The sequence below is a fragment of the Perognathus longimembris genome, chromosome 6 (assembly GCF_023159225.1).
Source record: "Perognathus longimembris pacificus isolate PPM17 chromosome 6, ASM2315922v1, whole genome shotgun sequence".
Taxonomy (NCBI): domain Eukaryota; kingdom Metazoa; phylum Chordata; class Mammalia; order Rodentia; family Heteromyidae; genus Perognathus; species Perognathus longimembris.
In genome coordinates this window covers 21,330,215-21,352,329 of record NC_063166.1, presented here as the reverse complement: position 1 = coordinate 21,352,329, position 22,115 = coordinate 21,330,215, and the positions used below count along the sequence as shown (strand labels likewise).

The 22,115-nt window shown below is 37.2% G+C and overlaps 1 protein-coding gene across 3 annotated transcripts in view; it reads left to right on the top strand.

Annotated features, from left to right (window-relative positions):
* Cdkal1 (CDK5 regulatory subunit associated protein 1 like 1) overlaps window positions 1-22,115 on the top strand; it is a 533,240-nt gene that overhangs the window by 286,987 nt on the left and 224,138 nt on the right. For all 3 annotated transcript variants that reach the window (XM_048348394.1, XM_048348392.1, XM_048348393.1), the window contains one exon: window positions 20,369-20,535. In XM_048348394.1, coding sequence (XP_048204351.1) covers window positions 20,369-20,535 — 167 coding nt within the window. The remainder of the gene's footprint in view (window positions 1-20,368; window positions 20,536-22,115) is intronic.

Below are 22,115 nucleotides of genomic sequence, written 5' to 3'. Positions count from 1 at the left end.
CCACCTAAAAGGTGCTTTCTTTTCCACTGTTTGAGGGGAGCTCAGGGCCTCTTTACCAGCTCGTATGTAGCTCAGGGCTGGTTTGAATGAACACTTCCTCACTGCCCCAGATTCCAAAGAATACAAAGAAGAAAGACTCAAAGATGTTGCACATTATTTTCTTTAAAGGATATTGGTCCTAATTTATTATTTGAATGCTTGTTTTTTTTTTTATTTTTTTTTTTTTAAATTTTTTTTTTTTATTTTTATTTATTTATTTATTTTTTTTTTTTTATTTTTTTTTTTCTCAAATTTTTATTTTCAAACTGACGTACAGAGAGGTTACAGTATCATACGTTGGGCGTTGGATACATTTCTTGTACTGTTTGTTGCCTTGTCCCTCATGCCCCCCTCCCTCCCCCCCTTCCCTCCCCCCCGCCCAGTTGTTCAGTTCACTTACACCAAACAGTTTTGCAAGTATTGCTTTTGTAGTTATTTCTCTTTTTTTACCCCGTGTCTCTCGAATTTGGTATTCCCTTTGAATTTCCTACTTCCAATACCAGTAAACACGGTTTCCAATATACTCAGATAAGATTACAGAGATAGTGTAGGTACAAACATAGGAAGGTGATACAAAACATCATCAATAATAGAAACTACACATTCACATAGGACGTTGAAAGTAGTTATAACTGTGATATATCACTCGTTTCCATATCATGGAGTTCATTTCACTTAGCATCATCTTATGTGTTCCTAAGGGTATAGCTATTGGGCCTTGTGATGCTCTGCTATGGCTTGCCTAAACCTGTACTAATTATTCCCAATAAGGGAGGCCATAGAGTCCATGTTTCTTTGGGTCTGGCTCACTTCACTTAGTATAACTTTTTCCAAGTCCTTCCATTTCCTTACAAATGGAACAATGTCATTCTTTCTGATAGAGGCATAAAATTCCATTGTGTAAATGTACCACATTTTCCTGATCCATTCATCTATGGAGGGGCATCTGGGTTGGTTCCAGCTTCTCGCTATGACAAATTGTGCTGCGATGAACATTGTTGTGCTGGTGGCATTACTGTGATTTTGTTTGTGGTCTTTTGGATAGATACCCAACAGTGGGGCTGCTGGGTCATAGGGGAGTTCTATATTTAGCCTTCTGAGGAATCTCCATACTGCTTGCCAGAGTGGCTGAACCAGTTTACATTCCCACCAACAATGAAGTAGGGTTCCCTTTTGGCCACATCCCCTCCAACAATTGTTATTATTAGTTTTCTTGATATATGACATTCTTGCTGGGGTGAGATGGAATCTCAATGTTGTTTTGATTTGCATTTCCTTTATGGCCAGTGATGTAGAGCATTTTTTCATATGTCTATTGGCCATTCTCATTTCCTCATCAGAGAAGTTTCTTTGTAAGTCTTTAGCCCACTTGATGAGGGGGCTGTTGGTTCTTTGCAGTTTTGTTTTGGAAGAAGGTAATTTTTTTAGTTCTGCATATATTTTAGAGATGAGGCCTTTGTCTGTTGAATGTCCGGTAAAGATTTTCTCCCAGTCTGTGGGCTTTCTGTTTATCTTGAGAGCTATGTCCTTTGCCGTGCAGAAGCTCTGGAGTTTGATGCAATCCCATTTGTCCAACCTTTCTTTGATTTGTAGCCTTTCAGGGTCTTTGTTAAGGAAGTTCTGTCCTGTGCCAAGGAGCCGAAGTGTTTCTCCTACTCCTTCCTTTATTGTCTTCAGGGTGCCTGTTTTGATTTCAAGGTCTTTAATCCATTTGGAATTGATTTTGGTGCAGGGTGATATATAAGGATCTAGTTTTAGTTTGTTGCATGTGTTGAGCCAGTTTTGCCAGCACCACTTGTTAAAGAGGCTATCTTTCTTCCATACTATTGTTTTAGCTCCTTTATCAAAGATTAAGTAGGCATAGTTCTGTGGGTTTAATTCTGGGTCTTCAATTCTGTTCCATTGGTCTTCAGGCCTGTTCCGGTGCCAATACCAAGCTGTTTTTATTACTATAGCTTTATAATACAGCTTGAAGTTGGGTATTGTAATTCCTCCAGCACTGTTCTTTCTGCTTAGGAGTGTTTTTGCTATTCTAGGTCTTTTATTGTTCCATATGAATTTCTGGATTGCTTCCTCTATTTCATTAAAGAATGGTGTTGGGATATTAATGGGTATTGCATTGAATTTGTAGATAGCCTTTGGCAATATTGCCATTTTGATTATATTAATCCTCCCAATCCAGGAGCATGGGAGGTTTTTCCATTTTCTTAGTTCTGACTTAATTTCATTTTTCAAGCTTTTAAAGTTCTCTTCAAAGAGGTCTTTCACTTCTTTGGTTAAGGTTATTCCTAGGTATTTTATGTTTTTGGGGGCTATTGCAAAAGGAGTTGCTTTCCTGATTTCAGCCTCGGTCTTCGGGTTGTTAGCATAGAGAAAGGCCGTTGATTTTTGAAGGTTTATTTTATATCCTGCGACTTTGCCAAAGTTTTGTATCAGCTCTAGTAGCTTGGGGGTAGAGTCTATGGGATTCTTTAGGTATAGGATCATGTCATCTGCGAAGAGAGAAAGTTTAACTTCATCTTTTCCTATTTGGATCCCCTTTATATTCTCTTCTTGCCTAATTGCTCTGGCTAGGAATTCTAGTACTATGTTGAAGAGCAGGGGAGAGAGTGGACATCCCTGCCTTGTTCCTGATTTTAAAGGGAATGGCTTTAGTTTTTCACCATTTAGAGTTATGCTTGCTGTTGGTTTGTCATAAACTGCCTTGATTATATTCAGGAATGTTCCCTGGAATCCCAGTTTTTCCAGGGCTTTTAGCATAAATGGGTGCTGGATTTTATCGAACGCTTTTTCCGCATCCAGCGATAAAACCATGTGGTTCTTTACCTTGCTCCGGTTGATGTGGTGGATTACATTAATTGACTTGCGTATATTACACCAGCTTTGCATCCCTGGGATGAATCCAGTTTGATCGTGGTGTGTGATTTTTTTGATGACTTGTTGAAGTCGATTGGCCAGAATTTTGTTGAGAATTTTTGCATCTATGTTCATCAGGGAGATTGGTCTGTAGTCCTCTTTCCGTGATGAGTCCCTGCCTGGTTTTGGGATGAGGGTTATACTGGCTTCATAAAATGAGTCTGGCAGTGAACGTTCTCTTTCAATTTCATTGAAGAGTTTGAGAAATATTGGAGTGAGTTCTGTTTTGAAGGCCTTGTAGAATTCTGCGGTGAATCCATCTGGACCTGGACCATCAGTGGATCATTGAAGAAATTAAAACAGAAATTCAAATGTTTATGGACTTCAACCAAGTTGAGGGCACAAAGTACCAGCTCCTTTGGGACACAGCAAAGGCAGTACTTAGAGGAAAATTTATATCTCTGAGTACATACATCAACAAACTGGAGAAACAGCAACTCAGTAATTTAAGGAAGCACCTTAATTTTCTGGAGAGAGAACAGCAAGCCAAACCCCAAGTCAATAGACGGAAGCAAATAATTAAAATCAAATCAGAATTAAATCAATTAGAGACGAAAAAAACCATCGAAAGAATCAACAAAACAAAGAGTTGGTTCTTTGAAAAAATCAACAAGATAGACAGACCCCTGGCAAACCTGACCAAAGAACGAAGGCAGCACACTCAAATAAACAAGATAAGAGATGAAACAGGTAGCATCACCACAGAAATAACCGAAATTCAGAAAATAATAAGGGACTATTTTGCAAACCTTTATGCCAACAAATTCGAGAACTTGGAAGAAATGGATGATTTCCTAGAAAAAATTGATACCCCCAAACTCAACTTTGAATGCTTGTTTATATACTCTGAAACTGTGTTTTCTTTTTTCTTTAGTTTTAACTTTCCTTCATAAAGTTGGTTTACAAGAAAATTTCCTTATCAAATTGATTTGGATTTTCCAGATCAAAAGTCAATGATTTCTTTACTTCTTTCTTGGCAACAAAAGTGCCAAGATAAACTACATTAAAACAACAACAAATGTAATTTTGAAAACACTTAATGAGTTAAAAAAAAAAACACAACAAAAAAAACCAACCGATTCAAACCAAGCTAATGAAAGCTATTTAAGAAGAGTCGGTTGAAGTTGTTTTAAACATTTATTTCATTGCTTTTTTAACTCCTTGACTAGTAACACCATAAATGTGAATTTGGGGGAAAAATTAACTTGTTTTTGAACTCTATAAAAAGTATTCTTTTTCTTTTAATTAACTTTATTGTTTTTAAAGCCCTGCATCAAGCTCTATTTCTGTGCTTGGGTAGTTCCCATTTGCAAATGGGGCCGTTTCTGTATATATAGGTCTGAATAGGCTCTGCCACAATTATCCCTTTCATTGTAACTTCACTGTGGAAGAAGTAGTTTCTTCCTCCAAATGGAAATTCTAGGCTAACTTAAATGCCACCATAAACATATTGCTCTTCCCTGTTTACGAGGGCAGTGGCCTCTGGTCCAACAAACAAAACCAAGGTTCAGCTCTCCCCTAGCCTTATTAGTTTGGTATCGGATGCCTAGTGGTATTAGTTGTTAACCTTAGTTTGCTCTTTCCTATGGGCCAGGGAAGCAGCAAGACAACAGCTTGGTATGGATTCTGTCACTTAATATTTACATCAACCTTGTGTAGATGTATCTTTATGTCATATGAGCTCTTTGCTACTCAAGGCTACCTAAGTTATCAAACTACTATAGAGCCAGATTTATAACTCAGGCTGACTCTGAAGCTTATTATAGCATGGCTATACAATAAATAGAGATAATGATATCTGTACAAAATTTTTCTAGTTTCAATTAAATTAATCTCTTCTAGTTTTTGTTGTTAAACCTTCTCCAGACTACTAACCTGGTGTTTCTCAAAGTGTACTTGGTAGGATCATATGGCCCTAGATGTCACTCCAGACTTACTTAATTCTTAACTAAGTCTTAACTTCCTTCCTATTCAGCATCCACCGAAAATTTTTAGCACACTTCATAGCTCAGTAGTATTTGTGACCCAAGACTTATCAGTTTTGTTTACATTTAAGGCTAAGCAGAAGTAATTTCCATTTGGATAAAAAAAGATATTTCAGAGGGATTCCTGACAACTTTGAGCCCTAATGAAGCTCCTTCCACTTCTGTAAATTGAACTGGTGCAAGACCATCTGGCCCCCGGCTGGCCTGCCTAAACAGAAGGGCATTTTAGTGGTTCTAAACTAAGAAGAGGCTAGAATACCCTTACACCAAATTTGTAGCCCTTAACACTCACATATTTTGAGAAAGTAATTACTGACAACAAAAATGATTCTTTAAAGGCAAAAGATTCTGTTTAATGCAAACTACTTTAAAAAAAAAAGAAATTGGTGTTATTTATTATTATTATTATTTTTAGTTCTAAAGAGATCCTATTTTTCTGTTGAATTCGTGTAATCCTCTTTAGGCCCCTTTTACAGGAGCCTAACATACAGTATTTTATTATATTTGCAATGAGCCAGACCCTCTACTTGATGTTTATGTTATCGAGTTTAATGTGTTGTTGAATTCAACTGCCAAAAATGATGTGGTTATTAGTTATCCTCAAGTCACTTACCTTGCCCAGATACATTGAGATCAGGAGCTAAGAGTTAGGAGCTAAGAAACAAACTCTGCTTGGCTGGATTCCAAAGCTGTGCCATGGAGAAAAACATGGAAGACAGTGCTTTCCACTGAATCACAAAAAAATCCACCCCAGGAGGCTGGCATCTTCTCAAATGTGTAATCAGCAGAGTGGCATGATAAAAAGGACTTTCTGATTCAGCTGTCCCCCAAAAAGAAAGGCCATCCTCTTTCTGAACATAATTGTTCATTTTACACTTAAAGGTACCATACCCTTGTGATTTACTGCCATAATTGTTTTGCCTTCAAAAGTCTTTCCTTCTGGTTTTTACAGGACTCAAATAAACAGACTTGATGTTTATGTGAATATTGCTATTTAGCCAAGTAGGTGACACTGTTGGTTTGAAAGCTAGTTGACTCTTAGAAAGGGATGAGGTAGTCATGAACTAAAATTAAGAGACCTTAAATTAAGAATTTTCTACAACTGTAACTTGCACATTTGCCTGAATGTTATAATATATTCACTGTAAAGTCTAGAAGCCTTTTAAATATATGACTGGCAGTTGCCTCAGGCAGAAGTCTTTTACTGATGCAATGAGATAAAAGTAATTAAGCTACATGTAGACTGATGGGTAATTAAATCCATGTGAAGCATTTTGTAACTAATTGCTATGTTCTAATCACAGATTGCTTTCTATTTGTCAAGGTAAGTGTATATAATTACACAGTCCTTATTTTCTTTAATCTGAAATCATCCCAGTTGGGTGAATATTTTTAAGCACTCTGAATCTTAGAATATTCGGGATATTTCTGGCAGAAAGTAATTTGCATATTTTGTCATTTGAAGGCCTTTTATAGTAAAATACCTTTTAGTGCCACTGACAGCAATTTTATGGTCAATAGAAATCTGTACAATCTAGGTTCATTTGTTTTAATTTTCATTTTGTGTGTGGTAAAAGGTAGTTTGTTACTTTTGGAATGTCAGTCATGTTCGAAACATTATATGAACCATGATCCTGATCACAGTATTAGGAAAAGACCAGGGATGTGGAAGTGGATTTCAGTTGCCACAGGAAATAGAGCAAATGAACAGCTTTCTAAGTTGAAGAGTTGCAGTTCATAAGCAATGCGACACAGTCTGGCCGTAACTCCTGTTGTGACAAGGGTATTTCTTGAGTCTGGGGACTAGAGGGGAAATGAACTCTTAGTGGAGTAGACTTGTGCTTGTAGACTACCCATTCAAAGCTAGGTGTTTTTTCTTGCTGTTACTTGACATTAATTGTACTTCCTAAACAGTGGGTATATATCATTTATGCAGTATGGTGCTTAGGCCATGGAGTTTATGCTTATGCATGCAACCACTGAGTGAGAGGTAGATCAATTTTCTTAGATAAAGAGGCTGTTTTCTGAAGTTTCGGGCAAATTATAAAATCATTGCATTGGGAAAAAACACGCTACTATGACATGTTTCAAAAGGTAGTCTTTTGGTTTCTAACTGGAAATACAAGATAGAAAAATTTTCCGTGTCCTGTGTAAGGTTTCTTACTTTGATGAAAAACGAGTTTGATGTATTTTTAGATAAAATAGTAATATTGGGAAGTATCCTAACAATAGTCCTAGTTTGAATCAATACTCTTTGGCTTTGTATTGGGCCAATTAGTTTTTGTTTTTCCATAGACAAAGACTCTGTTGAGTTTATTCTGTTTAAACGTCACCTGAAGTCCCTAGAGCAAATCCTTGGCCTTAAAAACTAGTACTCTATGTTGATCCTCCATGTTCACTTTTATTTTTTTTAAAGGTTAGACTTAATAAGAGGGTTGTAAAAACAGGGCATAGAGTCCGGTATGGTAGTTTACACCTGTAATCTCAGCACTTAGGAGGCTGAGGTAGGTTGATCTCACATTGGAAGCAAGCCTGGATGGCATACCACATAATTCAAGGCCAACCTGGGCTATAGTATATCCAGTTCTAGGCTATCTGTTTGTAGGAAACAAAACTGGCTCAGGAACAGCAATAAAATAACATAATGCCAACAGCTCATGTTTGCCATTCATCAAGCTTTCTCATATAGTAATATTTCATATGACTATTGTATATCAGAAATTTAACTCTAAAAGAATATTGCAACACACTCTCAAAACCCCATTCCCTCTAACATCCTTTTTCTCATTCCCAGATCCAGCAGGAAAGGATCCCACATTGCCTTTCATTGTTGTGTCTGCTTAGTCTCATCACCTCCACACTCCATCAGGTCTTTTTTTTTTTTTTTCTAATTCTGGGACTTGAACTCAGGGCCTGAGCACTGTCCCTGGCTTCTTTTTGCTCAAGGTTAGCACTTGCGCCACAGTGCCGTTTCTGGCTTTTTCTGTGTATGTGGTCCTGAGGAATCAAACCCAGAGCTGCATGTATACGAGGCAAGCACTTTACCAGTAGGCCATATTCCCAGCCCCCATCAGGTCTTTTGTCTTTCTTTTTCTTTTATAACCTTAATTCTTCTTGATATGTACTGGCCAGTTATTTTATAAACCCTCTCTCAATTTCGTCCTACGGAGTCACTCTTTGGCACCAGTGTACAACTGATGTGTCCTTTTCAGGGCATCATTGCTAGTGCATCTACTTTTTATCACTTAGTTAAGGGGGTGCTAGTTTCTTTGCTGCAAAGTTATTTTTTTCTCATTTTAATTAATAAGTGTCACAAGAAAAAAAACAACCACTAACGATTGAAGATTTGTCCTCTTTCTCCTCACTTTTCCTCACTAACTTTAACATCTATTTATGAATCTCACCTCCAACAATTAATTACTGTGAAACATGCCTGGGAGATATTTTTCTATTTTTTTTTTTACATTTAGCAATTAGAATTAAATATATGGAAGACTTGCTGCCCCCCTACACCCCAACCTTGAATCTTAGAGGAAACTTAGGAATATTACAGGGTTTTGTTTGTTTTTTTGTTTTTGTTTCTTGTTGGTTATGGGGCTTGAATTCAGGACCTCAGACCTGTTCCTGAGTGTTTTGCTCTACCACTTTGAGCTACCGCTCCACTTCCGGTTTTCTGGTGGTTAATTGGAGATAAGTGTCTCATGGACTTTCCTGCCTGGCCGACTTGGAACCATAATCCTCAAATTTTAGCTTCCTGAGTCGCTTGAGGCATCAGTGCCCAGCTTGGAATATCACATTTTTAAAGAGGTGTGTTAGCATGTCAAGTTGACAAAGGGTAGAGTTGTGGTGCTTAATCTTGATTTCAGTTTGATTGGGTTGAGCAGAACCTAGGAGATTAGTGAAACACAACTCTGGTTATGTCAGTGAGGGCTTAACTAATTGGGAAGACCTCCCTGAATATGAGCACCACCACTCTGGCCTGGGCACTCAAATGAAATATTGAAGGTGAGAGGGAAAGCCCTATATAGCCCAGGTCTTCTCCTTTGTTTCCTATCCATGGTGTGAGCTGCTCTCCTCCATCATGTCCCTCCCTGTCATCATGGACTGGAATTATGAGCAAAAATCAGTTCTTCCTACCTTAAGTCATTTTGGTCATATATTGGTCTGGGCAATGCAAAGTTTGACTAATGTACCCTGCATTTATATTTCAAATATTTTCTTCTGTTAATTTTTGCTTCAGTATATTTATTTTGTTCTATACTTTATAGTCTATCACTATCACAATTTATTGGACCCAACTGGCCAGTAGGCACTTCCAGTTGACTTCTGTGTTCTTTTGATGTGCTCTCGTAATTTCTGAGCACTTTATTAACCAGAAAATGTTCCTAGCTTACTTCTAATTTGCTTACCCCACAACTGAAATCACCCACTTTTCAAAGGAGCTCTTATTCTTTTTATGGGAGATGGTATTCAGAAACTAAGATCTAGCTGCTGGTTGATTATGTCTGTGGTCTCATCTTCTGGTATGAGTTTTTAAATTTAAATTTGTGGCGTTCTATTGGAGCAGGAAAGTAGCCAGCATACTGCTGAGTAGATGGATGCTCTTCAAGTGATTGTCTAATGGGGTTCTGCCTTTTGCCTATTCAAATGAAATGATGCTGTTTACTCATTTTAAAAAGAAAATTTATGAAGTTGATAGATACATCATGTCAATTTTCTGTATTTCTTATACAGTCTTTTCTTACTGGTTTGCTGGCAGCTCTATCTTTCTCTTGGTGTATAAGATAGAACAGTTTAAGTAGAAAACAAGTCCCTCAAACAATTTATAGCCTATTTGTGGGATTATTTTTCATATTGAATGCATATATTCTAGGCATTTTCTGATTGTATAATTTCAGTAAGCACTTACATTTTGTGCTGTTTGAAATAATGTTATTTAGCAGTATTCTGGTCTTCTGAACAAATCTGAGAACAGCAGTTGTCTTCTCCTTTAGTTCCAGTTGTTTTCATATTTTTGTTGTTTCCTCCTCCATCCCTTCCTGCTTTTCTTCCTTCTCATCTTTATAAAAAGAATAATAATTAGTGCCTTCACACAGCAAATGCTCACTTGATCCTATAATGCCTAGGTACCATTGACTACAGAAGATCCATCCATTTGCATACAAAACTGATGAAAATCTCAGTCATAGTGTTCTAGCTGGCAATGAGATGAAGAGGTAATAAACCATTAGATTATACTTGTTAGATTTTCCTTCTGTCTGTTCCTTCTTTTCCCCATATATTCATTGATTTTTGCCCATATGCCACTGTTGAAGGTCTTTAAAATAAATGACAAATTTATGAGACTGTAGAATCTTACGCTTAAATCCTAACCAAGCTTAAGTCACATGAAATAACCTAAAATAACTTGGAAGTTATACAATGCAAAATGATTGCTTTTTTCACAAGGGATTTGTAGAATAAGTGAACTCACGCTTCAAGTATCAAAATAAGTGTTCTAAGAAAATATTTTAAAGGCGTAATTGAGGTAAAGCCTTTAAAAAAAACTTAACCAGTGCACTTAGAAGAGTGAAAATGATTTTCTGTACTTGGCTAATTTTGGACCACAAGTACTCTATTTTCTTTTAAAATTATGGTTAGAGAGTAATACCATAGTAATACTGTTAACAAAAAAGGGGAAAATGGAAAGGATTTTGTAATGGTTTTATGGACAAGGACTGAGGGCTCGTGATTGTTAATTTTTGTTAAATTAATCTGGGTGCTTCATTACTGTCATTGTGATTTTTTTCCTCCTGAAGAATGCTTATTATAGAGTCAACATTTTTAAACAGCATATTTTTATTTAAGTATAGAATGTAATTTTTTGAATTTCAATACAATACAAACATGCAGATAAAGATAAATATAAGAAAATGAAGTACAAAATGTATTAGTTAGCATCTTATACCTATCAAATTATTTAATTGTGAAGACTTTTCACTTTTTAATGAATTGTGTAGGATAAAGCATAATCAATTAGTATATTTCTATCATTTATGTTAAAATTCATGTAAACGCCTAAAGTTCTTCCTTGTAGGTAGTTCTACAGTGTGTAGCAGTGCTGTCCAATAGAAAAGTGTATGACTGATAAGTAGAGTTTAAAATTGTCATAATCATATTAAAAATTTCAATCAGGTATTTTAATCAGCGTACATACCCCAAATGCAGTCATTTAAACTTGTAATCAGTACCTTAAAATATTAATGAATTATTTTCATAGGAAGTCTCCCAAGGTACCTCAAGCACATCTCACTTTGGACTACCTGCATTTCACGTCCGTCATCACATGTGGCTGGGACATACATCAGGGGCTGTGAGCTTAGGCCTATGTAATGTGTGTTGTTTTGTTTCTCCTGTGTTATTTCTTATTTCTCATGTTATTACAACTATTCTCTGAGGTTTCGGCTAGAACTTTACCCAACTTCTGTGGGTGTCATTGAGATAATATTGGAGTTCCTTCCTTAAAACTAAGAGACTGACTCTAAGAGGCTGGGGACCGTGGCTCACCCCTGCAATGCTAGCTACTCAAAAGGATGAGATCTGAGAATTACAGTTCAATGCCAACCCAGGTAGGAAAGTGTGAGACTCTTTTTTTTTTTTTTTTTTTTTTTTTTGGCCAGTCCTGGGCCTTGGACTCAGGGCCTAAGCACTGTCCCTGGCTTCTTCCCGCTCAAGGCTAGCACTCTGCCACTTGAGCCACAGCGCCGCTTCTGGCCGTTTTCTGTATATGTGGTGCTGGGGAATCGAACCTAGGGCCTCGGGTATACCGAGGCAGGCACTCTTGCCACTAGGCTATATCCCCAGCCCCAAGAAAGTGTGAGACTCTTAATGCCCAACTAACTACCTAAAATCCAGAACTGACACTGGCTCAAGTGGTAGAGTGCTAGTCTTGAGCAAAAAAAGCCCAGGAACAGAACCCCAAGCCTTGAGTTCAAACTGCAGGGCTGCAGGACTGGTAGAGAGAGAGAGTGTGTGTGAGAGAGAGAGAGAGAGAGAGAGAGAGAGATTCTAATCTCTGTTTTGCTGCTAGTTGTCGTATAACTTTGGGCAGGTAGCCTCTGTGTTTGTAAACTGAAATAAAATATTATGAGATTTCCTAACTAGAACCCCAACATATATGGTTGAGAATAGGAGGGGAAAAAAGGCCTTTTCGATGGAATTTGGTTTTGGTGAACATTGTGATAGACCGGGAAGAGAGATGGCAATCTCATTGACACCAGCACAGAAGCAATGAAATCTTACACTACACTAGGTGCTCACAGCGGAGACCTGAATGTGTTAATAATGGAAGTGAGTAGCAGGCAAAAGTCATCAGAGTGCTGGGCTTGCTGTTTTCCTCCGTTTCATTAACGAAGTATAATTGCTATTTCTTTTAAAAGTTGAAGAGGCTCTGTGGAGTTTTTTTGGGGGGTGGGGGGAAGTTGAGACAGGGCCTCACTGGTAAGTGAACTTGAACTTGCCATCCTCCTACTTCAGCTTCTCCAGTGCTGAAATTATAGAAACATGCCACTAAGCCCAGCTGAAAAGTTGAGTTATTGATGGTGAAAGTTATTATTTCTTTTTCTTCATTGCAGCAGTTGTATGAAAAAAAAATTAATTCCATCTACCCCATAGAATCAAGAGTTTTTCTATTTTAAAAGGCTAAATATTAGCTCTCTAATTTAACCTCAGATAACAGAATTTAATAAGGATCATTATGCCTCATTATGCTTTTAGGGCCACTTATTTCAAAACACACTGACTTCATTTACTGAGTTTGCTTCTTTCCTAGAGTTTTTTTTAAAATTAAATGTGATGAACTTCAGCAAAATTTATCTGATTACTGAGATTATTATTAAAATTTTAAGTTAAAATTGTTTCCAACATGTAAAAAAAGTTATTGGCATAGTTTTTTTTGAAGTCATCTCTCAGAGTTCATCACTTTCACTTCAGACCTTTTCTGAAAGAAAGAATTAAACATTGAAACTTTTCTGTAAATGTAACCTTTCCTCAAAGTAAAGAGAAGGTGTAGCTCAGAGGATAGAATTATAATTATCTAATTAATAATTACTTTGTGTGTGGTCTGTGAGTTCGGGTTTTATCAGAGGTACATCAATTCTGTAAAACAGAAGAAAAAAAAGGAGATAATACTATTCGATCCTATTATGATACTTTCTTTAGTAAGATTTAAAATGTCCAGTAATAGGATTAGAACGAGCAAAAGGGGTTATATTGTCTAATTTGTTCTTAAATAAACAGACTAGATAGGCACATGATCATCTCTGTATATTACTACATAAAACCATACCCACTGGAAAACTTTCATGACCTTTCAAATGCTTAAACGGAGTATCATATTTATTTCTGAATTTTCCAAGAATCAGAGTCTTAGAACAATGAGCATATAAAAATTTAATAATATATACTTTAATCTTTAAAGCAGCAACAAGTAAGAGATAGTTTAGCATAATAACGTGTTGTTAGCATATTGACATGTTTGATTTGCATTCTTTCTTGGGAGAAAGAGTGTTAAAATTAAATGGTTGGGGGGAAAAATCAAGGATGGAACTGGGAGGAGAAAGGAGAAGGGGAAAGAGAAGCAGTGATCAAAGCCAGAGAAGAAGAGGAGAGCCCCCCTGGGGAGAGGAAGATATTTAGCAGAGTTCTGAGGTGGGTTGTTTTTATGGTTAGTTGATGTAGGACTTCCTGTATCTAGTGCTCTTTAACTACTGATCATTCTAATCAGTGTTTAGAGTTTTCATATTTTTGTAATACTTGTTTTTAGAACTCATAATGGAATAATTGAAACAACTTTTGATGGAAATTTCTCCCCAATGATAAAAGAAGAGCTCTTCGAGAAATAACATTTTTCTAACCAGATGAAATCAATCTATATTCATCTTTTTATTTATTATGGTGTAGCTCATATGTAGGAAAAGTTGTAGTGAGTCATAATCTTTTGAAATTGAGGTTTTGGCAAAGCTTGATTTTTGAAACAGGATTTTCTTTGTTGTGAGAATATTTTATTGAGGATATTATCTTTTCTTTTGTTATTAACCTTTTATGTCTTTTGCTTTTTCCATTGTCTGTCATTTCAAATTACTTTGGAGCTGAGATTGGAATCCAGCTGTTGTGTTGAGGGAAAAATAGCTTTGTGATTCAACTGCAGGATCTGTAGCTAGTTGTGTAAGATGATAAAGAGTGCTAATAACTAAAGAGTTATTCCAACTGTACAATTTCATTCCTTCCTAGTATTTGCTGCCTTTTACCAGATTAACACACTAGGTGGAAAGATGATGGAAGATCTAATGAATCTAGTATGCATTAGAAAGTCAGACAAACTTGGTAATTTTGGGAAAATAAACTAGAGGCATTTAGAAGAACAATTTTAGGAAACCGTGTCTTCATCAAGAAGACTGGTCTCTGTCTCCTACTCTTCTACTATTACTTTTCTTTCCACTCTTTTTTAACATTTTAAAATATATTTTTAGGAATGTGAGTTTTTAATTGTTCATGTACTTCTCATTTCTTAGTCTTTCCTGCATATCTTTTTCTTTCTTTTCTTTTCTTTCTATTTATTTATTTATTTGTTTGTTTGTTTGTTTGTTTATTTATTTGGGCCAGTCCTGGTCCTTGGACTGAGCAAAGTCCCTGGCTTCTTTTTGCTCAAGGCTAGCACTCTGCCACTTGAGCCACAATGCCACTTCTGGCTGTTGTCTATATATGTGGTGCGGGGGAATCGAACCTAGGGCTTCATGTATATGAGTCAAGCACTCTTGCCACTAGGCCATATTCCCAGGCCTCCTTATTACTTTACAAAGGAAATACTTTCTTTTAAAAACATTCTCTCCTCTCTTCTCTCTCTCTCCCTCTCCCCTTCTCCTTCCCTCTTTCTATCTTTTTTTCTTTCTTTCCTTCTTTCTGTGTGTACACATGTACCTGTCTATCTGTCCTGGGCCTTGAACTCAGGGCCCAAAAAATTCAGTCCCCAAACTCCTACACCTAATAAACCATTTTGGCAAAGTAGCAGGATACAAAATCAGTCCACAAAAGTCAGCAGCTTTTCTGTACACCAGCAATGTACAAGCAGAAAAGGAAATTATGGAAACAATTCTATTTACAGTAGCCAAAGAAAAGAATAAAGTACCTAGTGATCAACTTAACCAAGGACGTGATGGACCTATTTAATGAGAACTATAAAAGTCTAATAAGGGAAATCAAAGAAGACACAAGGAGATGGAAAGACCTCCCATGCTCATGGGTAGGCAGAATCAATATAGTGAAAATGACCATATTGCCCAAATTGTTATACAAATTCAATGCAATCCCTATCAAAATCCCAGCTACATTCTTCACTGAAATAGAGAAAGCAATCCATAAATTCGTATGGAACAGCAAAAGACCTAGAATAGCCAAAGCAATTCTAGGCAAAAAAAAGCAGTGCAGTAGGCATCACAATACCAGACTTCAAGCTCTACTACAGGGCCATCATAACAAAAACAGCCTGGTATTGGTATGAAAACAGACTGGAAGACCAATGGAATAGAATTGAAGATCCAGAAATAAAACTGCACTCTTACAGTCAGCTGATATTCGACAAAGGAGCTAAAGACATACGATGGAATAAACATAGCCTCTTCAACTACTGGTGCTGGGAGAACTGGGCAGCCATATGCAGAAAACTCAAAAGTAGACCCAAGCTTATTACCATGCACCAAGACCAACTCAAAATGGATCAAGGACCTCAACATCAGACCTGAATCCTTGAAACTACTGAAGGACAGAGTAGGAAAGATGCTAGAACTTATAGGCACAGGAAGGAACTTCCTGAATAGAGTCCCAGGGGCACAACAAATAGGGGAGCGACTCGACAAATGGGACTACTACAAATTAAAAAGTTTCTGCACAGCTAAGGACATAGCCACCAAAACAGAAAGACAGCCAACCATATGGGAAAGGATCTTTACCAGCACAGCAACAGACAAAGGCCTAATATCTGTCATCTACAGAGAACTCAAAAAACTAAGCCCCTCCAAGCCCAATAAACCAATTAAGAAATGGGCAAAGGAGCTAAAGAGAGACTTCACAAGAGAAGAAATAAAAATGGCAAAGAAACATATCAGGAAATGTTCAACATCCCTTGTAGTAAAGGAAATGCAAATAAAAACAACCCTGAGATACCACCTCACTCCAGTTAGAATGGTCTATACTCTGAACTCAGGCAACAACAAATGCTGGAGGGGGTGCGGGGAAGGAGAAACCCTTCTCCATTGTTGGTGGGAGTGCAAATTAGTACAACCACTTTGGAGAACAGTATGGAGGTTCCTCAAAAAGCCCAACATAGACCTACCCTATGACCCAGCCATACCACTCCTAGGCATCTATCCTGAACAGCAGATCCCAAGATATCAAAAAGACATTTGTACTTCCATATTTATCGCTGCACGATTCACAACCCTCCACAGATGAATGGATCCAAAAAATATGGTACCTATACACAATGGAATACTACATAGTGATTAGGAATGGTGAAATATTGTTATTCTCAGGGAAATGGTCAGAACTTGAACAAATAATGTTGAGCGAGACAAGCCTAGAACACAGAAAACAAAGGGGCATGATCTCCCTGATATATGACTGTTAAGAAGGGGTGACGGAGAGACAGTAGAGACCAGGTCTGTGAAACCAAAAACTGCTTGTCAAATGGTATTTCCCACAGGATTGGGGCAGCGACCCAACATTATGTAACTAAAACCAAACAACTATTCAACATATAAAGGTCAGAAATTGACCTCTCAGTGGAATACAATAGCTCAAAAGCTATGTATGTATGTTCATATAAGACTACTGTCGATATATTGTCTAATATCAACATTACATTTAAAGCCCTAGGCGAATTTTCTTGGGCGTAGGCCACGTGGCTACTGTATATGTTCTTGGTACATTGAGTATTGTATATATGTCTACCTGACCTAGGGAAGGGAAAGAAAAACAGGGTGTAAGATATCACACGAATGTACACTCTGCCCTACTATGTAACTCTACCCTTTTTGCACAACACCTTGTCACAAAATTTGTGTTTAATTAATAAATAAATTACAAAAAAAGAATTAATGTATAACAAAATGTAGCATATAACTGACCTCTTTAAGGAACAAAGCTGTTGAGGCAAGCACTTCTGTCCATAAATACAGCTAGTTAGGTGTGCAGGCTTGTGTACATACATGTGTCTGCAAGTGATTACCATGACCCTGGGCTCTCTGATGCATTTGCATAACAGCCTAGACTAATGGGAAGTACTCAGAATAAAAGATTAACAAGACTTCTCAGGATAAAGGGAGTCAGACAGTTATTCCGTGTTTTCCTTGTACAGAGTGACTTGTGTGTTTCAAGATGTGAGGAATCGTCCCTCACTAAAGCCAGTACTTGAAATAGCCACATCACAAATCTGAACTTTCTCACGTTGATGCACCACAACACTTGGGCATTGGACTGTCAAAGCAAAATTCTCCATTCCAGGGCTTCACATTTACATGTGTCTTTCATTTTGGTATGTTCTGGACCAGGTTGCTCTTATACAGAACATTTTAGCAGCCTTGGTCTTAGAGACATAAAGAGTGTTATTTCTGTTGTGGCTGATTTAATATTACAGCTGCTTCCTCTTTATGTGATTTAATTTGAAGCTTTAGCCCACCAGGGGGCTATTGGTCCCCACCTTTGCAGTTTGAAGAGCCAACTGCTGTTTTCTGTGTGGATGTTATTTCCATTCCTATTCATAGTGATTTTCCCCTTCTATATTCATCTAGCAACAGCCAGGCACTGTTCCAGGAACGCATCGCCTCTACATAAGGCATAACATGGAACCATTTGGATGGAAAAATTACAAATTAAAATTATTCTGTTCATCTTAAAATATTCATATTGTGCTGCTCAAATGCCAGTAACTGGAAAATCATGGAAAATGTCCTGTTTTTATAACCTCTTTCAGAATGTTTTAAAATCTGTTTATGTTGTTACTTAGCCATCTCTTTTCCTGGAGTGGATTTTGCGATAAAAACTTTTTGTTAAATGTTGTATGAATCACATGTCTGATGACATATATAATATCAAAATAAAGATAACCCCATTAATTGCAATTCATTTTCAAAGTGAAATTATTTTATGTACAGAAAATGTTTATAAAATTGTAAGACTATAAAGATAGCCTATAGACACATACTAGATTATTTCTTTGGAGAGTAAAGGAATTGTTTTTTATTAAATGATTATAACTAAACAAAGGAGCTAGGCACTGATGGCTCATGCCTGTAATCCTAGCTACTCCTTAGGCTGAGATGTGAGGATTGTGGTTCAAAGCTAGTCCAGGCAGGAAAGTCTGTGAGGTTCTTATCTCCACTGATCTGCCAGAAAAGCTGAAAGTGAAGTTGTGGTTGAAGTGGTAGACTAGCCTTGAACCAAAGAAACTCAGAGATATTACCCAGGCCCTGAGTTCAAGTTACAGGATTGCCATACACATCATCCTCATCCTCATCATCATAATAATAAAGTTTATGATTTCTGGGAACCTCTGTGTTTAACTGAGACAAACCATATATTTATAACACTACTATTTTTGTTGTTGTAGTTATTAGTCATGTGGCTTCAACTCTGGGCCTGGAAGCTGTCCCCAAACTCTTCAGCTCAAGGCTAGTGCTCTACCACTTGAGCCACAGCTCCACTTCTGGTTTCCTGGTGGTTAATTGGAGACAAGAGTCTCACACGTTTTCTTACCCAGACTGACTTTGAACCACAATCCTCAGATCTCAGCCTCTTCAGTAGCTAGGATTACAGGCATGCGCCACTGGCACCCAGCTAACACTACTAATATTTTTTTTAAGTATAATTACATTCAGCTTTCTTATTGGAGTTTTTTTTTTTAGTAGCTTTATTCTCATTGACAACTCAGAATTCTTTCATTTTGCAAACTAAAATTTTATTTCTATTCTTAGTGAGGGGTTGATTGTTTTTAAGACAGAGTGTCTCTGTGTAGCTCAGGCTTGCCATAAACAGCAATCTTCCTGCTTCTGACTCTTGAATATTGTTATCCTCGTATTTTCCATGCTGTGATGGGTGTAGGTGAGGCTGTGCCTGCTTCAGAAAATGGAAACATTTTTATATGGGTTACATGAATTTGTGATGAAGTGTATAACTTTTTTATTGTAAAGGAAGATCAGTGACAGAGATAGCACATCTTAAGTTGTGCAATGTATTGAAGATCTTTTGCTTGGTTTTTTTTTAATTCTGTCAATTTAAAGTACACATTCATGAAAAAGTCATATGTTTTATTAGTTATTTGTCTTGGCTAGGAAGAGTTAAATGTATTTTTGAAACCCCTTTGCTATGTAAAGACAATTTAAAATGATAATTTTAAGACACTTTCTAGAAACACTGTGGTCCAGATTTAAATCTAGTCTGTGTGCCATGTATGTTGAAGTTCTTCAAAAGCAACAAATCACTTGAGCATGAACAAATTTCACAGGCTCATTTCATTGTTTGTTTTACCCTTCCAAATCACTTGGCCTTTTAGAACCAGCTAATCCTTTAATTGAATATGGGTTTGGAAGTGTTCTGATGTGGACCAGAAAAACCTTCATAGCTCTTAGAGCTCATTCTGTTTAATCATTTCAGATCACTGAGTGATCTGAAAGTATTTCTACCTGATTTTTTTAGAAGATTATAGCTGGCAATAGCCAGCTATAATATTTGAAGATGGGATTCTTTATAACAACAAAAAATATATATGTACAGCTTTCTAAACTCTGATTGATGTCAGTAAACCGGTTTCCAACACAAACACTTAATGCAGCAACTAACTCTTTAGAACACAGCAATAAACTGAACACTATTTTAATTGAATAATGGAAACAGATTAGAACACCTATTAGTGGGGAACAAAAACCATGGGTTCTCTGTAATTAATAATTTGTGAGTTAATCCTTAACTTCACTTAACATTTTCATCTTAGGTTAGTGAGAGACTGAGTAGTGAAGCTAACTGTTGAGGATCCCTATTATGTGGAGTGACCATGTCACTTGCAGATCTCATGGCTAAGAAAATAGACATTTTCTTGAGATGGAAATGAAGCTATAGCCTTGGAGTGTTTTGGAGGAAGCAAGGCTGTACTGATTGGCTGTGAATGTTAATCACTTCATAGAACACAGGGATAATTTCCAGCATTGTTGTAACTCTTTGGTGTTCATAAAATGAACTAAGTAACCCACTACCACCTTGGGATATGTTGCTTTTTCTTTGTAATTGAATGCTCAGACTTCTTGCATAATAGTGTTGAGAAATACTGCATTGAAATGAGCTGTAATGATGAAGGAAACACTTCTGCCATGGCTCTGTTAATTATCTCCTTTGGTTCACAGAGGGCGTTTGTGAGATCTGGTTGACCAGTGAAGACACAGGGGCCTATGGCAGAGATATTGGCACGGACCTCCCCACACTCCTATGGAAGCTGGTGGAAGTGATTCCTGAGGGAGCAATGCTCAGGCTTGGCATGACAAATCCACCCTATATTTTAGAGCACCTGGAGGTAAGTAATGCACCCATTCACATGGTGACACAGACCATGTGCCACCCTTGTGTGTAAGCCCACAATACCAGGAATCAATTGAGACTTTCAAACCCCCTTCTCTGTCAAACTATATGATTTGTTTCTGCTTCCTATTTCCTTATTGTTTACTGCTTAAAATTTTAAGTTGCCACTTTATTATGGGGTAATATTTTTTGTTTGTTTTTTAGTGCTGGTACTTGAGCTCATGGCCTGGCCTCTGTCCCTTAGCTTTTATAACTCAAGGCTGATGCTCTACTACTTGACTCACACTTCCACTTCTGGCATTTTAGTACTTAATTGGGGATGAAAATCTCATGGAATTTTCTCCCTGGCCTGATGAGATCCTCAGATTTCAACTTCTTGAGTAGCTAGATTACCGGAGTGAGCCACTGCTGCTCAACTCTTATTATGACTCTTTTTGTAGCTTTGTTGTCTTTCCAGCTTCCAATGTATAAGTTTCACTCACTTCCTTCAAGTTGAGTCCTAGCCTGCTTTAGAGCTATTATCTGTACCCCTTTATGCCTTGCAGTGTGGATAACAAGACTCAAGTTTGAGGATGATTTTCAATTCCATCCCTTTGTCTAGAGGTACTTAGGATCAAGGTGGAACCAAAGGAATATGGAGCTTAATATTCTCCCATTAATTCATCTGTGATCACTGGGAACAAAGACAGAGTGAAGCTCCTCTCTTTGTTTTTTTGTGTGTGTGTGTGTGTGTGTGTGTGTGTGTGTGTGTGTGTGTGTGTGCGCGTGTGTGTGTGTGCGCGTGTGTGTGTGCGTGTTTTGCCAGTCCTGGGGCTTGGACTTAGGGCCTGAGCACTGTTCCTGGCTTCTTTTTGCTCAAGACTAGCATTCTGCCACTTGAGCCACAGTGCCACTTCTGGCCTTTTCTATATATGTGGTGCTGAGGAATCGAACCCAGGGCTTCATGTATACGAGGCAAGCACTCTTGCCACAAGGCCATATTCTCATCCCCAAGCTCCTCTCTTTGATTTCAGTTTTATATCCATGAGCCTTTGTCAGCCTATTAAAAAGGGACACATTTCCAAGGAACTGTTGTCTCTGATGACAAATACCACAAACATTTTAGAGAAAAAGAACATGTCAGGACCCATCTTTATTATTTGAGAAATAATTACCTTAGACTTATATTACTAGACATGTGATCTAAGTAGTTTTAGAAAATTGTCTATAAGTATATAAACAAATTGCTTATTTTTAATCACTTGTGTTCTTTGCATTTAGCACATATAGAAAAAATAATGTTCCAACAAACTAAAAGTAATTATAGTTGCTAAAATATAGTGCTTAAATGTAAATGAATACCTTAATGTAAATGTAAATGTAAATACCTTAAATGTAAATGAATGCATTTAAAGATTACTTCTTTTGATTTGATGTCAAGAATCTACAAGGTTTTTGTTGATTAATCACCCTAATATCAACAACAAGTTTTAGAACTTCTTTAAGCAGAGTTGATAATAATCTTGATAATTATAAATATATAGTAAAGAAATTTTGTAATTTCAATCTTCTAATTTACATTTTCCTAGCTAGAAT